General features: G+C 46.1%; 2 protein-coding genes across 10 annotated transcripts; one reads left to right on the forward strand and one right to left on the reverse strand.

Moving 5' to 3' along the window:
- The first annotated feature begins 882 nt into the window (after positions 1–882).
- LOC117230955 (protein adenylyltransferase Fic) lies at positions 883–3,415 on the forward strand. 2 transcript variants are annotated; one of them, XM_033488933.1, is made up of 3 exons: positions 883–1,272; positions 1,374–2,268; positions 2,367–3,415. In XM_033488933.1, the coding sequence occupies exons 1-3, from the start codon at positions 1,056–1,058 to the stop codon at positions 2,740–2,742; spliced, it is 1,488 nt and encodes a 495-aa protein (XP_033344824.1). In that variant the 5' UTR covers positions 883–1,055; the 3' UTR covers positions 2,743–3,415. The 2 variants fall into 2 exon arrangements, with proteins under 2 accessions (XP_033344824.1, XP_033344825.1); XM_033488934.1 differs by having other exon boundaries at positions 886–1,272; positions 1,386–2,268.
- Positions 3,416–3,870: 455 nt separating this feature from the next.
- On the reverse strand, positions 3,871–18,591 carry LOC117230950 (kinesin-like protein KIF2A). Of its 8 annotated transcripts, none has more exons than XM_033488920.1 (13): positions 17,803–18,583; positions 15,061–15,155; positions 14,879–14,983; positions 14,096–14,236; positions 12,784–12,814; positions 11,421–11,832; positions 10,780–11,353; positions 10,461–10,710; positions 10,225–10,379; positions 9,935–10,141; positions 9,651–9,825; positions 7,257–7,349; positions 3,871–6,255 (listed from the first exon to the last, which is right to left on the reverse strand). In XM_033488920.1, exons 1-13 carry the CDS (start codon positions 17,867–17,869, stop codon positions 6,104–6,106), a joined length of 2,457 nt encoding a protein of 818 aa, XP_033344811.1. In that variant the 5' UTR covers positions 17,870–18,583; the 3' UTR covers positions 3,871–6,103. The 8 variants fall into 8 exon arrangements, with proteins under 8 accessions (XP_033344811.1, XP_033344813.1, XP_033344815.1 ...); XM_033488921.1 differs by lacking the exon at positions 3,871–6,255 and adding an exon at positions 6,956–7,152 and having other exon boundaries at positions 17,803–18,584; XM_033488922.1 differs by lacking the exon at positions 7,257–7,349 and having other exon boundaries at positions 17,803–18,582.
- Between the last annotated feature and the right edge of the window lie 219 nt (positions 18,592–18,810).

Consider the following 18,810-nt stretch of genomic DNA (forward strand, 5'->3'; position numbering starts at 1 on the left):
TGCAAAGTTTGTCCGACGCTTTATCGATGTTCGCTACAGCGAGATGCGAAAAGTCACGCATAAAAATTATATGTATGCATGTATTTCAGACGATAATTTGTTTCAGAATTATTAAAGAGAAAGAGAAAAAGCCAATGATGCGCTGATTTACATGTTTTCGGTGACTGGACCGTAGATATTTACCGCAATGGTTGTGTTTGCAGGTAATGCGATGCGCGAGATCGAAGCCCGCGAACCGAACATAAAGAGAAACGAATGTGCTGCTTGCGTGTTGTTCGGGCCAACGAACAACGATGGCCTCGGTTTCAGGGTCGTTTCGACTATTATTCGCTTGCATCGACTGACTTACCTCGCCTTCTTGTTCATTCGCATCATTCCCCCACCTCCTCTTTCGCCAGATCCTGACTTGCACTGTCTCCCAACTAGCCATACATCCTTTCGCCTAGCCTCGACGCTCTTGCTCTCAACGCTTGACTCGTCTTATTTCATCTTGTCACGTTATTACCATCTTTTGTCTCGCATCGTTTACCCTTTCTTTACCTCGTTTCGTCTTATCTCGTATGGTTCTCGATCCTCTTTCGACTATTGCAGACACGTCTCGTCAAATTTCCTTCCCTTTAAGATACGTCCAAACGAAAGTGCGTAACGCATCTTCTACTCGATTTTATAAAATGTACGAGTTCCCTATTGCGTTTTATATTCGAGTAGATTGTAGCGAGCCGATCGAAAACCAAATAGCGCTATTTTGAATCTTTAAGCGCGGCGACGCGTTCATCTTGCGAATACGTGCTTCGATACGAGGGCGCTACCTTCCAGACTTGTTACGATCGATGCTAGTGACATCTGCGAGAAAATGAGAGAGAATCGATTGGTTGCATTGAAAACTAGACCAATCGAAAAGTAACACATGTTCGAGATGTCGAACGAAGCAATGCGTTATTTTGTCCCTGGTGTGGATCAAGGAGTAAAACGTGTTGGGAAAAATTTGAGAGTATGTTGCGACTCGCTGTCGATCGGAAGGGATATTATTTGGTCGAGCATTTGGTAAAAACACGATGTTGCTGTCGCGTGAAAAGTTTTGTTACGCGTTCTACGACGAGAAGCTTGGATACGTAAAAGATAGAAGAACCGAAAAGCAGAATGCAAATGTCGCTATGAGCATGACGGCGAATCGCCTAGTCGTGCTTTTCGTTTTCGTGTCAGGAATTGCTGTTGCTGTCATCGGCACCTTACTGTCTCAATACATTCGTGGTTTCCTGAAATATTTACCGGGTAAGTTTATCCCAAGTTTCTGTGTAACTCGTACGATTTGTGCCAGCTAGATAGACCCTTTCGTGGACTGTCCAACTTCGGTACTTTGATAGTTATGGTAGTTATTCTTTTAGATCACGACTATCGTCATGTATTTATACCGCTGCCGACGGAAGGTGAGTTAAACGTGTACGACGAAGGTACCTTGGATTTAGCGTTGCCAAGGACTGAGCTGCGTCATCAATTGGAAATTGAGAATAGCGCGACATCCACCGCGGAAGCTTTAACCTCGCTGTATCTGGCATTGGAGATGAAATTGTCGGGCAAACAAAAGAAAGCGATCAAATTGTTTCAGCATGCCGTGGCTTTAGCACCCCGCCACCCAGATATCTTGAATCATTACGGCGAGTTTTTGGAGCACACACAGAACGACGTTATCAAAGCAAACGAATATTATGTGCGTGCATTGAGTTTTCAACCGAACCACGAAGGTGCACTGATAAACAGTCAAAGAACGGCTCGAGTAGTCGAGGAGTTGGATCGAAGAATGCTGCGACGCATAGACGAAAAAAGAAACACACTGTCCACGATTCCTGACAACAATGCCGCCTTGATACGAGCAAAGAAGGAGGCTTATTTTCAGCATATATATCATACAGTTGGCATCGAGGGGAACACAATGAATTTAGCTCAGACCCGGGCGATCGTTGAAACGCGTACCGCGGTTGCTGGTAAAAGCATCGATGAGCACAACGAGATTCTCGGCTTGGACGCTGCAATGAAATACATCAACGCGACCCTGGTCAACAGGATGGGATCGATTTCCATTAAGGATATATTAGAAATTCATATGCGTGTTTTAGGACACGTGGATCCTGTTCGAGGTGGTCAATTTCGACGTACTCAAGTGTACGTTGGTGGCCATGTACCTCCTGGTCCAGGAGATATCCATTATCTTATGGAAGAATTCGCGTTATGGTTAAACAGCGAAAGAGCTATTCGAATGCATCCAGTCAGGTATATAACTACTTATTTCCTCACTCATTTCCATTCTGCACCATACCATTTGACCGAATATATCGCAAATAATCGTCGTTTACTTTCTTCTTTTCTAGATACGCCGCTCTAGCGCATTACAAGTTGGTACATATACATCCGTTTTCTGATGGTAATGGTAGAACGTCTCGTTTGCTTATGAACATGATTCTTATGCAAGCTGGTTATCCTCCAGTTATTATTCACAAGCAGCATCGACACACGTATTATGAGAATCTCCAAATAGCGAATACCGGCGATGTCCGACCGTTTGTACGATTTATAGCAGAATGCACGGAACAAACGTTGGACCTGTTCTTGTGGGCAACCAGCGAATTCTCTAGGCAGGTTCCCGCGCTTAGTCAAGATACCTTGTTCACCGAACGACGCGATACCATCGTTTTGGAGGATGACGTGGCGACGGATAGCGTTACCAATGCCTTTGACACTGGCTAATAGTCTCGGTCGGCTTTTCCAATGTACGCTACACATTTCCAAGTATCGTTAACGTTCGTTAAACCAAAGATCTGGATTCGCTGAACTATTCGTTTACCTCTGTTCCGTCTGCAACAACGCTCTTTGTATTTAAATTGGAATCTCGGTTTTGCGAGCCTCCAACCTATTCCTTGGAATTGCGAATGTTTGTCCTCCTTTTGCCTTTTGCTCCCATCTAACGAATTGAACATTCAGCCCGTTTCTACAGTTTTGTTACCTGTCATTAAGTGTACATGGCCGCGCACACACTTTCCCTTTCGTTAACTAGATCTTTTCTTGATTTGTTTTCCTCAACGATCCGTCGACGTACATGCGTTCGCGATTACCGACGCATTTTCCCCCATACGACCCGGTATGCTTCCATTTATAATTTCTCTTGCTTTTTATCGTATGCGCCAAGACAGTCGAAAAACGGAAAATCGTGTGAAACCCAATCAAAGACTGTGATCTAATTTAGGAATATACGTAAGTTAATATTTAATTAGGCGAATTTTAAACATCGATATGGAATGTATGTTGAAAACGTCGCGTATAAATTTAAGGTCAGATGCGTAATCGCTACTCGCTGGTCGAGCTACTTGCGATACCACGTAAATACGTACGCGACTTTTAATAAATCCATTATTTTCTAAATCTTTACGTTGGTATATTCTTTTTACCATCATCTACGCAAAAACAATTAATGTAGTCAGTACGATAAACGAACTTGCCATTTGATCGGCTAGTTTTAAGTCGATTATAAATATACATATATATATATATAGTTTATTTATCAAACAACTGGGTTGGGTATTTCGTTTGATACGCATATGACAAAGAAAGTGAAAGATTAAGACAAATAGCGTATCATTTGTATCATTGTCTCTGTTCAATCCTTTGTTTAGTTTCGTCGGCAGATTTTTCTCCCTTTTTTTATAAAAAGTAGAGTATCGCCGTTGTAGCCTGATACGTTTAATGCCGATCGTAACGATGTTGCTGCCACTATCGTATCAAAGTATCCAATCCACCGATTCGAACGTTTTCTTTCTTATCTCGCTATTCGATTCTATAGTGCGATTAATAATAAGGCAAAGAAGTATTGAACGCTCGATTGCTACGAAACTTTAATTTTTTTACGTCTAATAAAACATTATTGACGCTTTGTTGGCGAAAGAAACGATACAGAGATAATTCCCATCGTTTTCAAGCGTGTTCGATCCAAATATGTATCACGAGTGAACAAAATCTTTACGCTAAACGTGCAAATCTCTCCTTTTTTTTTTTTAATGCGATATAACGATGTAGTTTTATCTATATAAATACATTTCTATAAAAATCATATTTAGCCAACAACGTAAGTTGACGACCTATCGATTTCACACACATTCGTTCTTCCCTCTATCTTCTCGCATTCGCTCATTCGCTCAATAGCATCGTACATACACGCATACACTCGCTCGTGCACATGCACATTCGTTCTCTCTTCGTTCCTGCTTGCCTGCTATGTCGTACTCGGTCCCACTTTCGATTAAATCCATAAAAATCGGATCGATCGCAAAACGCGCTGGACATTGTCGTTTTGGCAAGAAAAGACGCGCGCATGCATTCGTAAGTTCGCGAAGCGTGTCTGTGAAAATTCGCTTCACCGTAAAATCTGAAAACGGTAGGAACGAAACCAAACGACGGCAAGTAAGATAGAAATTGTTACATGGATTTTAAGATTCTCAAGTTAAAAAAAAGAAAAAATAAATAAAAACAGGCAAAATTGTAAAAAAAAAAAGAGTACTCAAAAGCGAACAACGAAATGGTATACTTTTTGAAATCGCGTCAACTTGACATGCAGAAATTTAGTAATTGCTGAGATTATGGTATACACAAGAATTAACGTTGTACGAAACTTGGTACTTACATTATAAACTTATTTCGCGAAACGCGTATACTAATCGCAAAGGTGGTGAAGGGTGGTCGCGATCGCTTACCATAGACGAGTTAACTTACAATTTCTGTCGAAACGTGGGATTCTTTAAATAAACTGAGATTTTTTGATTAAGACAGGGACGATTACGAGATTAAACGATCTAGCAAAGTCAATGTTGAAAATACGCGTTTAACGAACCACGACCGTACAAATACACGAGAGATTAGACGAATACGCGTATGCGGTATAAGAACTCTTCTTTTTTTATTTATTCCAACTTTTCGACGGAAAGAGAAAGTACTCTTTTTAACAGATGTACATTTATATATTTCTTCTAAAATTCAATCCATCTGAAATCGGGCAATTCAAGTTTGGCAATATAAATTAGGCAATCAACCGAGAATCTTCGTCTAAAGTATCTCGGTGAGAAACGAATCGAAAAGTTTGTTAGAAGGAAGAGAAGGATATGCTGTCCTTAAAGGATATCTTGTTTAGCGTGTTTCTCTTCTTTTAGACGCACGGAGGTAACACAAAACAGCTCATCTTGGATAATCGTAGACGCGCGTGCATTGATTCATTAGGTTTTCGGTTCGTACGTACGTACATACGATTGTCGATTTGATCGCACCCAGTGATCTGCGTATGTGCGGATTTATCGTCCGACGAATGCAGCAGCATCGTTCAAAACGAACGCTAAGGAGACGTTAGTTACGAGTAAAATAAAGCGCGCGCGGGGCACGATCGATTCTGTACGTACGCCGATACGTGCTATGATTTAGGTGCGTGCTGCATCATGAACAATTAGAATAAAAAGCTAGCGATCGGAAAAGAGGAGAGAAGCAGAGGGAGAAAGACGGGCAAAAAGAGGAGAGGAAATACGGTAAACGATTTTGCGAAAGAATATGGACGGACGATGATCGTCTGTCGGCCACAGTTCATTTTGTTACTCGATATTTTCATTGTCGGTTCATTGTCGAGCATCTGAAACGTATTTCGTGCTTTCGAATCATCGATGATCGGTCGCAAACCGAAGAGGAGAGGAAAAGGAACTTCGGTATCGTTAAACGGGTTCGTTTGCAGTTAAAGGAACGCGAACGGAAAGCTGATGCGACGAGTCATGGTAACAGCGATGCTGAGAAAACAAATGGTATTCGAACGCTCAGATGGTTTACTGGTATTCTCTTTCCTTTGATCATGCCATCCTCACCCACTGCCATCCACCGCCATCGCCATCACCTTATCGTTATCGTAATCGTAAGATGCTTCTTCGTGCCCTCGTCTTTCCGTCTTTCTCTCTCTCGCTCATCCACTCGCTCGCTTACTCATTCGTTCCTTCATTCACTCGCGTTTCTCTCTTCCCCTCTCTCTCTCTTCGCCCTCTCTCTCTCTCTCTCTTTGTGACGCGCGCGCGTAAACTAATCCACGTTAGTTATATCGTGAGTTACGAGTTCGCGTCATCTTCTGGCTGATCTGTTCTTCTTGCAACAATTGTCCACGAAACTGACTGACTTGATCGATTGCGGCGTTCAAGATATCACGCTGCTGCACCAATAGCTGTTCCCACTTTTGGGCATATTCTGCAACAAACAACACGTTTTCAGTGGTCGATTTCAGTGATTTGCCGTTTTGCAAAATAGCAAACGGGAAAGGATCTGGTGAGTTTGCGAATGAACGTAAGCACGACTCGGTATGAATTTGCCGCAGCGGCGGGGCGCGTTTACGTTTCATGCGTTTCGAAACGATCGACCCAAACATAACGATCGTCTGGAAATTTTCAGGCAAATTGGGCCACGCTACGAATCGAACTCGATCGATTACGTTAGTGTGTATTCAAAGCGTTCCGGTTACTCGGAAAATGCAACAATTCACGTACAGATTTCGTGATGTATCTTATGGAGCGAGGCGTGCCGCGTATTATTAGTCCATTTGTATCACAGGCCATAATAGTAGTAGTTAATGCGAAGAAAACAATGCCGTTATATCAAGATTCCATAAAACTAATATTTATTAACAGCTTAATGTGTATTGTACATATAGAGGAATTTTCGCGCTAGAATCAATTGCTCGGTTACTATCGCGATATTTTTAAAGATGCACGGAGATTCGTTAATCGGAGAAGAAAGGGCCAGATAACAGAAGGAAGAATAGACAGGATAGAGTAGAATCGACGCGTAAATCGATATCGCGGCTTACCAGTTCGATGAACGGAAGAAAAAAATACACGTTGCTCTGTATCCGATTGTAATTACTGGCGCAGTAGTTTCTCAATCCAGTGCGTTCCGTTCAGTTCCGTGCTCGGCTTAGTGTCGTTTACGCTTAGGTACTACTGCCGATACGTATTTATAATATACATATATATTGCGATAGATTTATCGAAAATCGCGGCTTAAAAGCAAGCATTACTCTTATCGGAGACGTCGGCGATGTAGATGTAAATGTCGATGCGGTAATGATGCCTTCGCGAATCGTGACCCCTAAACGCGTAATTAGTACATATGTAGATCTCTGGTGCGGTATTAAAGTAAGCAACTTTTGACAGGCGACTTTATATATGATTTTGAATCGAATAATTTCGTACCGTCGGAAAACTGTTTTCTCTCTATCAGACGTCTACGTAAATAGAACCTCCTCAGGTTGGGCGACTCAAACTTTGTTCTTTTCCGTCTCAAATCTGCAAGGGTTTGTGACGTTACGTTCAAACGTGTCATTGTTGTTGCTGTTGTTGTTGTTGTTGTTGCAGCTGCTGTTCGAGCCTTTGTATTCTTTTACAGATAGCTAAAAAACAATGATTTTTGGGCGCCGAACGCGCTCAATGACAACGCGTATGCCTCGTTTCTTGTTCCTATATATACATATTACGTGTATACATTTTTCCTTAGATTTTACGAGATTCGCTTCCGTATCGATTTCGTTCTCGACCGAACAAAATTTCGCTGACTCGGCTTGTAAAAACAAACGTACTCGTCGCCAGCGGTTTGTCTAGTACCCGTGAATGAAATATCGGTTCAACTGATCGATTGAATGATATTACAAACCGGTCTCTCGCTCCTTCGATTGTAACGTTAAAAGCTTCGCGTTAAAGCATAAAAGTAACGATATCGTCGATAGGAAAGTATAAAATGAAAAATAAGGAAAAAAAAACGGAAGAAGAAACATCGTTGGTCCCTTATAACGGATAAAGGTGCGCGGAAACAAAATGCTTATGGCTCCTCCGTTCTTTTCACGTAAATGAAAAAGATCATGTACAGGCTGGGTAAGAAGGTAAAGAGGATAACATTTTTAAAAAACGACAAAAGAAAATTGAAAAATTTGCAGGTGGATCGATCGTCGATCGACGTACGAGATTTACGAACGTAGACGGTGGAGAGCGTGATTTCATAGCGATCGATGATCGTCGATCGACTGTCGTCATCGTCGACGCGGTAGGAGGATTCGGAAGGGCGTCGTGTTTCACCGAGGGTGGGTCGGTTCTCTTCTTTGTGGTCGTTTCGTTGACTTCGTTTTGACGAATTTGCGTTTAGATGGTCTCGTTCGATAGACTCGTCTCGTTGATAACGATGATCTTCCTGCCCGTGTTCGCGAGTCAGCCAATTCCGCCATGACGTATTAAGTGGCATTGTATCGCGTTTGGAAAGATTCGCGAACGATCGACGATCGGGCCAACGTGTCGCGTCCTCGTTTCTCTCGCCGCTTTCATCGTCCCAGTTGAATTTATCACCGTCAAACAGTTTCGTCTTCTTTGCTGTCTTTTCATCGTCGAAGGCATCCAAGTTGTAATTATAATTAGAGTCGGCCACGACGTTCATCTCGCCGAAACGACGCCTCTTGGCATCGCTCGTTTTCTCACCGAGAGGCGAAGAATATTTTTTGACGCCGTCTCGATTGAAAGTGCCAGACCAATGATATTTTTGTACGCTCTTTTTCCCACCGGTAGACCGTTTGTATCGTTGCGCGCGGTTCACTGTCCGAGCCCAGTTGTCGCTGTATGCAACGGAATACGCGTGCAAACTGTTCTTCTTCGAAACATTTTCGATGCACGATACACGTGGATCGATACCGGCCGTGTTCGCCGCGACGCGCGTCGTTCGAGTAACGTTCAACGATTCGTAGTCGCTATCGCACGAACTCGTGTCATTTTGACACTCGACCTCGTCCTTCCAAGGAGATTTTAACGAATTCTTTGTCGTTGTATCGACGAGTTTATTTAGGTTGGACCACGCGTCACCGCCGGTAGAGTCGCGGTTATCGTTGTCTACTGGCTCAGCCACCATCATCGTTGTCGTTGACGTTGTCGTCGTCGTCGTCGTTGTCCTCTCGTCCTCTAAGTTCGGTTCTAACGGGCAGCTTGCCTTTGCCTTATCTTTACCGCGTGAATCTGTCGCAAAATTCCACATACACAATAACGCTTGGTGCCCCACCCTTTTTGCTCCTCGTGTTTCACCGTATTAGGTTCTGTCGCGGGGTACCGAGACATTGTCCGATCGATAAACGGATACGAACGAGAGACCGAAAACAAAAGTACGGTAGCGCTCGTAGTATAGCTTTTTGGACAGACGGACGCGACGAGGCGAACAGGCATGCGTTATCGTGTCATCGAAAAATCGTTAAGAAATCGAGAATTAGAAAGAAAGAAAAAACAAAAAAAAAAACAAACAAAAAATGAAAACGCAAAATGATAAACAAAGCAGAAAAGATCGATCCGCTTAAGAAACGAAACGAACGGAAGTATAGAGAGGAAAGATATTACGCATGCAAAAGAGAAGAGAAACATTTGCATGTCGGAACAAGAGGCGTAAACTGAAGTTGAAAAATTCTGAAAATAGAAACGATTACGCGTGCGTACATGCGTACGTAAATGCGCGTGTGCGTGCATTTGCGAGTGTGTGTGCGCGGACGCGGCCGGGAGAGCGAAAACACGCTCGAATACAAGGGTTCGGAATCAGTTGAAACAAACGCGGAAACGCCGTCTTACCTTCTTGGTCATAATCAACTTCGTGGGTCGTACTGAACACATTACGCGCGCCATCCAGGAATCTGGTCGTATGGTCCATGACCATTTTGTGCGTGTCTAGGACTTCCTCCTCCAACATTTGCAGCGCAGATACCGCTTCGTGGAACGTGTAAAGGTCTTGTGAAATCTCACCCTCCTGTTAAAAAAAAAAAAAAAAAGAAGAGTCGACCGAGTAAGTGGAAGAACCGGTCCGTCTCGAAACTCGGAAGCCCGAGCTGACGCGGAAATTCTATTTTTTGTCTTACGTTCAGAGACCGAAGCTGTGCCAAATCGCTATCCGACAATACGCTGTTGTTCGACTGTTCCTCGATCTTTAATTCCCGTTCGTCGTCCGTCGGGGAAACTTTCATTTCCGTTGGATCAGTCGCGGCCAACTCCTTCACTCGATCCGCATATCTGAGCGTGTTCAACGAATGTTCGCAAGAACTCATTCCCGGACTGATCATAGCTATCTGCGAACAAGGGAAGAGCGGTGGTAAGGACGTGCGCGGTTCGTTCAAATGGTTCCGCTATGCGAGAAAAGCAAATCTGTTACCATGCAAGTTTTCGACTTTTCACCGATGAAGCTGTCCCTCAATACTTGCGTCAACTTGCTAGCTCTGAATGGCAGATGCGTTCCTTTGCGACTCAACGCGCGGATACATTCTTTTAACGCCAACAGTGACTTGTTGATCTCGGCACCCTCCATACCTGTGAACAACGCGATCATCTTTGCACACGTTTCACCGGTGGACCTTCGCCCACAGATAGGCGAAATTACGCGAAACTCACGGGTTTGTCTGTTGGCGGAAGACGTGTCTGCTCCCCTCTCGTTACCAGCAAGATCGATCAGAGAGAATTTTCCGTGAACCTTGAGCGTACCCGGTATCCGTGCTGTGATTTGGAAAACGGCATGGGATCGCGACGAGTTGGAATTTGCACTGGTTTGACCACTCGTTCTGGCACTGTTTCCGTGCTGTATCAACTTCAACACTTCGTCGCAAGTCTCCACCACCTTTTCCGTTAATCCGAGTATTTGCACCTACGGGACGGGAAAAGATAGGAACGAGCTAAACGGGAAAAGAGAACAAGTAAACGCGTATAAGCGTACCTGTTGCTTGCCATCTTCTAGAACGCGCAGCTTCTCTTTGTCCTTCAATAGATCGAACACCTTGCCAGAGTAGATTTCGAAAAAGCTCGCGGAAATGACCAGATTCAACGGACGATACTTAACAAGCTTGAGGCATTTAAACACATCCTTGGCTACCATCGCGTATATGCCTCTTTTGCAATCCTGTGTCTTTCCGTTAAAATCGCCTCCCATGGTATGCGTTTTACCGCTTCCCGTTTGACCGTAAGCGAAACACGTTGCCATCCCACCTTCGAAAATGGTTTGCACCAGAGGTTTAGCAGTGTACTTGTAGACGATCTCGTTGTTGCAAGTTTCATCGAACGCGTAATCGAATCGAAAGATTTGGTTCTCCAAGTATTTGGTTAGATCGACTTTGGCTTTCGGCTCGTGAACCACCATCTGATCTTTGCTAGGCACGCTGATCACATCTACCTCTTTGCGCGCGATCTCCTTCTTGTTCAACGGACGCTTTCTGACGCACACTGTAATTTGATGGTCCTCCACGCTATCCGTTTCTCGAAGGGGCCTGAATTCGATGCTGTTCTGGTATTCCCTGTCGACGGAAAGACGTCAACGGTCTTGAATGGTATCACCCGAGAAAAGAAAGAATCGGGACTGACCTTATCATAGCAAGAAATTCCCAATTCGGATTACCAGGATCCAAGTTCATCAGAGCTTCCTTCTCCTCCTTCAACTCCGCTTGCCTCTGCCTTCTTTCCTCGCGGTTCTTCTTCAGCCTCTCGACCTCTTTCACCACATTCGACCGTCTAACTCGCCCGTTGTCCGCTTGTACCTGTTGTTGCTGCTGCTGCTGCTGCTGAGCCTGTAGCTGTTGTTGCTTTTGCTTGGCCTGCGCTGCCATGGAGGCATTGAAGGAAGCGGCCGTTGACGTAGGTGTCGGTGGGATGTTCTCCAATTCCCGGCGGCTCGTTAATCCAGCCACGGAATCACCGTGTCCATTCACAGTGACACCGGGTGGCATTATATTGGTTGGCCGACCCGTTTGTCGCGACAATTGTCTGTTGGAACCCGCTGCAAAGTATACATCAGTCGCGTGATGTGTTCAAGTTTCGGGGTCGAATCGAACGAACGTGTTCGCGCAGTCTGCTCGGTGGACCGACTCTCGCGGGAAAATAAACAAAATTCAGACGCGATAGCGCGTATCGAGAGAATCGCGCGAGCGCGTGTGTGTGTGTATGTTACCGTGTGCCGAGACCTGCTCCGAGATGGCTTCAACCAATTCCTCGGTCTTCCCATCCTCGGTGCCGTTGATCTTATTTTTTCTTCCGAAACAGTAGCCCAACGGATCGAACCTCATGGCGATGACCGCGGTGAACGAGGTGAATTCGTAGAATCGACAGAAAGAATAGACGGAAAGAAATGAAGGAAGAAACGAGGAAGGAAGGAAGGAAAGACGTGTGTGCGTCTGTGAATGGGTGAGGAAGAGGGAGAGGGAGAGAGAGAGAGAGAGAGGAAGAGAAAGTAGACGAGAGTGTACAAGAATGGAAGAAACGTAGGCTCGAATCGCACGACCCGATTATATACTCTGTTCGTTTAATACGTAGCGCATCGTCCGTCGAGGTCCTTGCCCTTGCGTGCCTTTGCATACGGCGCAAGAGCATCGATAGTTTGGAGCGTGAACACTCGCGCACCGCCGCTCGTTGCCACTGGTGGTGCTTCTTTTACACGACGCTGACATCGCCGTTACACCACGCGTACTTCATTCGCCATCGCTTGGCAAATCGATCCGTCCAGAGTTAGTGACCACGACATAGTAAACGCGGCGCGAAACGATCGCAACACGACGAAACGCGCGTGAGAACGTTGCATCGATCGCCGTTGACCAATCGTGCAAAAATAAACGACTTTTGCGTTCGCGCGACATCAGCTCGATCGATTCGTCGGATTAACAAACGATAACGCGACTTTTCTTATTCGTGCAAACCATTATACGTACGTAACGTTTGCCCGCGTACGACATACCTTTTACTGGAATCGACGGCTTGGTTGAATGCTGAAAAAAGAAACAGAAAACATATCGTAACGTCGTCAAAGAAAATTTCAATACGAGTTATTCAAGTATTACATAAAGTTTAATATTCTGTAATTCGATGGTGTTCGAAAATAACCAATGATAAGAGAGATAAGTAAATAAATAAACGAATACAATGAAAGGAGATGGTAAGTTAAATAAAACGTTGGTCGATAGTCGAGCGTGGGTATAATACGTCGTCTAAAAAACGTTGACCGAAAAGCGAGTGCAAAATGTACGAATCGAAATCGATAAAACGTAATTCCGTACGTACGTGCATACGTACAACGCCGTAGTCGGAACAGAATCGATGTTTCGCGGTAAAAAGCAAAGGAAACGTAAATCGAACGAACGTGATAGAAAAGAAAGCGAGACGAGACATCGGAATTTGACGGACGTCAAACTCGTTGTTCGACGTCCGACGTTCGATCGAACGAAAGGCACGGTAATGCGAGTACGCGAGAAGCGAGGAAATGATAGGAAGCGTGCGTGGGACGACGACGACAACGACGACAACGTCGTTTTAGAACGAATCGCAATGTTCCGACGAGAAACGAGCTTAAAAAGAAGGAAACGCAAAATAAGGTGAGGAAACCGGTATCAGGCGCGTGGTTGTTGGCGACAGAGGTGGCGCAGTGTATCGAGTGCGATCGATCCTCGAAACGTTGCAAAGTAGCATAGAGAGAAGGGAATGGAAAATAAACGGGGAGGGAGAGAAAAACGCTGACGTTAAAGCTGAGTTTACATCAATCCAGTTACTGGATCAAGCGATTACGTTCCAGTTCTTTGACTGAAAATAGGTTCGTGTCTACGGTATTCCAGTCTCGTTTAAACAGACGAAGCACTGGAAAATCGTTGGTAAATCGTCGTGACAATGAATGCATTGTACTACGCTTCAGCCAGCACTGGTTATCGAGTCGTCTACGCGACTCCAGTAACGTTGGAATATTGTGTTCCCGATGTGATTCGAAAAGTAGAGTTTCGATCCAGGAGTTGGACCGGATTGCTCGCTGGGATAACGACGTTGTACTGGAATCGAAACACTGTTTGCCATATTACAGTTACGATCCAGTGCTGGACTGGACTAGTGGACCGCAATGCTACTGGACCGATGTAAATCTCTAACTTTACGGCAAAGAGAGAAGGAGGATAAAACAAAGTAAAGCCGAGCGTTTACGTGTGAGTGCGTGGTGCTTTAAGGATAAAGGAAATACAAAGGAGTATCAGGGTGGGAGGAAAGGAGCGTGGGTTTCGCGCGTTTACCGAAAGAGCAGTAACGACTCGTACAGGAAGCGTTGCGGATGCAAGGCCGTTTCTTGCGGTATGACCGCCGTGCCGTCCAAGGGAGCCCTCCTCTTGGTTCTCCGACTCATCCACCCCCTCGTCCTCTTCGCCCGAAGAATCCTGCTTTTCGTTCGAATTTGATGGCGCGCGCGATTTCAATCGAACACGTAATTCGAACCAGATACGATTCGAAGAGAAACTACGACCGCGACGATATTAGGAGGGGGCGGAGGAGGATCGACGAGCGTGAATCGTCGAGAAGAAGTGGTGCCGGTAGAGATTGCGGGAACGCGGGACGATGACACGACGATGCGAGGTCGTATTGGGGGATGCGATCGGTTTCGGACGGGAGAGACCCGATATCGGTGATGATCCATCGCAGACCCAAATCCGTGATAATGAGCAGCGTCCATGGAGGAAAAAAAGATGTAATCGTGTTAGTAGGAGGAACGACGCGAGAGTCGCGACGTTGAACGTGGTCGCACGCTCGATCGGTAGCGATTCGACGCGAGCCGCGCCAAAGCTACGAGACACGTGTCTCTCACCGAAACAACGAACGCGGATGAGAGGTTGCCTAAAGACACTACGTACACGGAAATTGAAATTGCTCGATCACGTGCGACGTAATTCCAACGTGTACACGATGGAAACGCGATTTCGTCGTTTCTTTTCTTCTAACTGTTGGTTCGTCTTCCGTGGTTGTCGCGCGCTGTTTGAAAGAGAAAGAGCGCTTGATAGATCGAAGGATCGCGCGATACGTACCCTTGCTTTGGAAATCAACACGTGATTGTTGATCTGCGAAGGTGGTTCCATGGTCTTTTGATTCGTCAGGTCGGGATTTAAGGCGACGATCGCGTCCATCTCGACCTAAAAGCGAAACAGACAACGAAAACGTTAGAAACGTCGCGCGTACTGCATGTCTCGCTCGTTCTCGCGCGAAGTACCTCTTTCCCTTTGGTCTCTCCTCTTTCGAACCATTCTACGGTGACGGTGCGCTGTTCCCAATTAATGCCGGAAACGACTGCCGAGTGGACACGACCTGGAACAAATACGAATTCAGCGTAGTTTGTCGGCAATTCGAGGAACTTTCCGCTAAAGGGAATCGTAGCGAGGGATTTGCACGAAGGACGCGCGAGTCGATCGAATTGCATTCGAGTATCGGTCTGCAACGTAAAACGGAGAGTAAGAAACGAAGAATGCGGTTTTCCCCTGTTTCGGCACGATGCTCGTGTACGCGTGATCACGAGCTTTAAACTCGCAAAGTTTTAAATCGATTAAGGCGAGGGAGATCGTTTCTTCTCGTTTCGCATGGTTATTCGATCGAGGACGCGTCGATCTCCAGACTCGCGGAGATATCCAGCGAGGTAACGTGTTCATAGATGACGTAAGAGCGGATAAAAGGTAAGGTTCGGCGAGGCGTAAGAATCTCGCGACAGGCGTCCTTATAAGGATGCAGCGCCCACGTGTACGCGAGTCGCTGCGAATCGACCACGCGTCGTCGTTCTATTCGCTTTTCATTTCGATTTCGAATTTCGGGCAAGGTCTGCACCGCGACCAAACGGCCTATTTCGGCGCTAAACGCCACTCATTCGTTCACTCGTCGACTCACGAGTAGTTGCGAGGTATATACGCGTTAAAGACAAATCACGGCAAAGCGAAAATCGTTATATCGCTCCATGCCGATGATTCTGGGGTAAGAAAGTAACGCGCCGTTCCCCACAGTCCGTTTAATATCAAAAGGTGTCGTTGTCTTTGCCACTTTGCGACCAGATTCTTTCAACTTTGAACAATGTCTCTATTCTTTGGTAATACTGGCAATAAAACGATCTCGTAAATTACATAACAGTAATAACAATAATACCCTCGTGCATCCTCTAAACACGTATCATCAGCACCGTATTGTTCGGCAACTTCGAGTCGCTTGCCGAGGTCGGTTTTTATCGAGCCCTCCACCCAGTCATAAATTATGGTAAGACTAAATAGCGACGACTGTGTGCCATTATATCGCCTCGAAAATGCGTCGTCGCTAACATACGTATAATATACGCGACGACGGGGGACCTGGCCACTTGTTGCATCGCCATGCTGCGTCGAGCTGCGTTTCGATCGCGAGTACGTCCTACACGGTATCCGTTAAATACCTGTAGACAGCGTGTAATGCTCTTAACGACTCGTAACGAGTCGTAATGTTGGATCACGATTGAAGATAATGGAATTTGCGTTTGGGAAATTGGCGAGCCGCGCGAGAATCGCAACGAATCGAAGATCGAAGATTCTTGTCGCGCGTAGTCGTACGCGTATTCCTATTTATATGGGCGGGTGCAAGCTATAAATATTATTACCGTGGCCGAGATTGGGTCACCGATCCGCTTTCTTCCTGCAACTGTACGGGCGCTTTTCCAACTATCGCTAACCGTTCTCGGCGGACACTACTGCGACGTCGATCCTCGTTCTCGATCGCGTATTCCTCGATCGAACGTAACGATCAACGATCGTTTCTGGCCGCTGCGATGCGGCCAACCGACTCTCCTTTCTTGGCGAACGATCTGACTCATTCACCGAGAGAGCGCGAGTAAATAAAATAACGCGTTGTTGGTTTGGTGCAAACCTTCTCGCGACCAGGGTATTCTTCGATTGCACGTCGATTGCATTCGATCGGGGAAGGACCGTGTCGCGGAAGGATTCACGAAGAACCGATGCATCGTGGCGAACGTATTTCTAGGGACATCCGTGGAGTTGCAAAGCATTCAAAGTGCGTAAGGAGGGATGCAATTAACGATTCGAAAGAGACGACGGCATCTCTTGTTCTGGTCTCGTTGCATTACGAGTTACATCGGACGAGAGGAGCCCAGCGCGTTCGCGGTGAAAGGATATCCGTACATCTGCCAGCAGCGGAATCGCTGGTATCGAGACGCGATCGTCGCATGGTAAGGAACTGGAGGATCGGCGACCGAACGAAAGATACGACCGCGTGGTCTGTCGCATTGGTTCACACCGGCGCGGCACGACGTGACTAACCCCGTACTCGAACCAAGTTTAAAAAAAGGAAAAAAGAAAACAAATATAGCGTGAAAAGGTCAGCAGTCGGAACGCAAGGGCAAGAACTTGCACTTATATAGACTTGCGTATCGCGACTATTTGCTCGTTTCTCGGTAGCTATCGTGTATGTGCATCGCGATGCCCAATGCCCATCTACGTGAGTAGGCGACGTATGTATATCGATGTATGTAGTTGGCCAACAGGAGGATGCGACGTAATATACGATGCGCGACATGCGGCGTGCAGCGGCTGCACGAGTAAGGGTAAGTTGTCCGGTTCGTTTGCTAGATTCACTTGTATCAACGTACTATCAACGACTTTCGTCTCCGTGGGAATAGTTGATCGCTGTACCAACGTGCGAATCACGACGAATCGGTGTTTCACGGTAAAAACGTGTGCGCGGCGCGGAGCGGCGAAAACGGTTACACGATGACGACGACGACGACGACGACGACGACATCGACGATAATGACGACAGAAGTGGCTCGCATATTCGTTGTATATGGGAGAAAACAAAAAAGGGGAAATAAACGGGTCAAGCGGTGTTCGATTTTCGTTGGCAGTAGATAACGAAAGTGCGAGGCATCGCGCACGCGATCGGCTGTCTGAAAATGTCTAAAAATACTTTGGCAAGATACGTTACTCACCGTCTGTCCTCTTGATATTTATACTGTTGCCGGTCTCAATGTTGTACATGCCGTGGTCCATGGTCATTTAGTCGTGTTCTCACGCCGTGGCTATGATCGTAAGACGGCCGGTTTTTCACCGGATCGAACACGACAGCGATGAAGAAGACGACGACGACGATACGACGCGACGTCGATGATGTTGACGCGAGAAAAACGCAGCGATTCTCGGGCAACAGAAGCCTTACGAAGACCGTGTAGTTTACGAGACTTCGAAATCCGACCGTTGACAGTTACGCCAGCGTTCGCGTTCAAAATCACGCGGCTGTGCTGCGTTCCTCTCCGCCGTCGTAACTCGTACTTTTCCCTTTCCGTCACCGCTGCTGCTACCGCTGCTGTTATCGTTTTTCTGCCCTATTTTGCTGGTACACGGTGTCCCGTGCTTTATCCTCGCTGCTGTTCGTTCTTCTCTTTGTCGCAATCTTAACCGCAGTCCCAGTCTCGCTGTCGTTGTCCACCACCTCTTGCCGTTGTGTATTTTCACGTCAGGGACGTCGCCGATTGTGTCCAAGGCACGCCCGTTTTGCGAATTCTCGTTTAAACGGTAGCTCGTGTAACCCGCGCGACAGTACGCTCTCTTTCCACGAATTTTTAACTACGCCAAAACGAAAACGCAACGTCTCGAAATTACATTCGAAGATTCGTTGAATTTCACGAACGAGATGTTTCCGGGATTTTGTGCCGGGATACTGCCAGTGTCCGTTATTGACAACGGAAAGACTGCGAGCGCCAACTCTCGGTCGACCATTACTGCCGCGACATCTGTTACTGTGCACATACCTCTTTTCGAGCAGCTGCATTCTCCCTCCATCTATTGGCAATTTCAAACATCGCCCCGTCGGCCATTTTCTCCGCCTGATCTTAACCACTTGAAAATATCTAAACACGATCAGGTCGGAGATAAAAACCAGACTCCGGACGCGAAATTGAAACGTAGCGATAAATATCGGTGGCCTGCTGTTGCGGAAC

This window comes from Bombus vosnesenskii, unplaced genomic scaffold (genome assembly GCF_011952255.1).
Source record: "Bombus vosnesenskii isolate JDL3184/JDL3185 unplaced genomic scaffold, Bvos_JDL3184-5_v1.1 scf7180000013270, whole genome shotgun sequence".
Taxonomy (NCBI): domain Eukaryota; kingdom Metazoa; phylum Arthropoda; class Insecta; order Hymenoptera; family Apidae; genus Bombus; species Bombus vosnesenskii.

Coding starts and splice junctions, on each gene's coding strand:
- LOC117230955 (XM_033488933.1), top strand. CDS start 1,056: ATGTTGCTGTCGCGTGAAAAGTTTTGTTACGCGTTCTACGACGAGAAG. Junction 1,273..1,373: donor TTTCCTGAAATATTTACCGG/GTAAGTTTATCC, acceptor TAGTTATGGTAG/TTATTCTTTTAGATCACGAC. Junction 2,269..2,366: donor ATTCGAATGCATCCAGTCAG/GTATATAACTAC, acceptor CTTCTTTTCTAG/ATACGCCGCTCTAGCGCATT.
- LOC117230950 (XM_033488916.1), bottom strand. CDS start 17,869: ATGACCATGGACCACGGCATGTACAACATTGAGACCGGCAACAGTATA. Junction 10,711..10,779: donor TAGAAGATGGCAAGCAACAG/GTACGCTTATAC, acceptor CCCGTCCCGTAG/GTGCAAATACTCGGATTAAC. Junction 9,054..9,650: donor AGTTGATTATGACCAAGAAG/GTAAGACGGCGT, acceptor ATTTTGCGACAG/ATTCACGCGGTAAAGATAAG.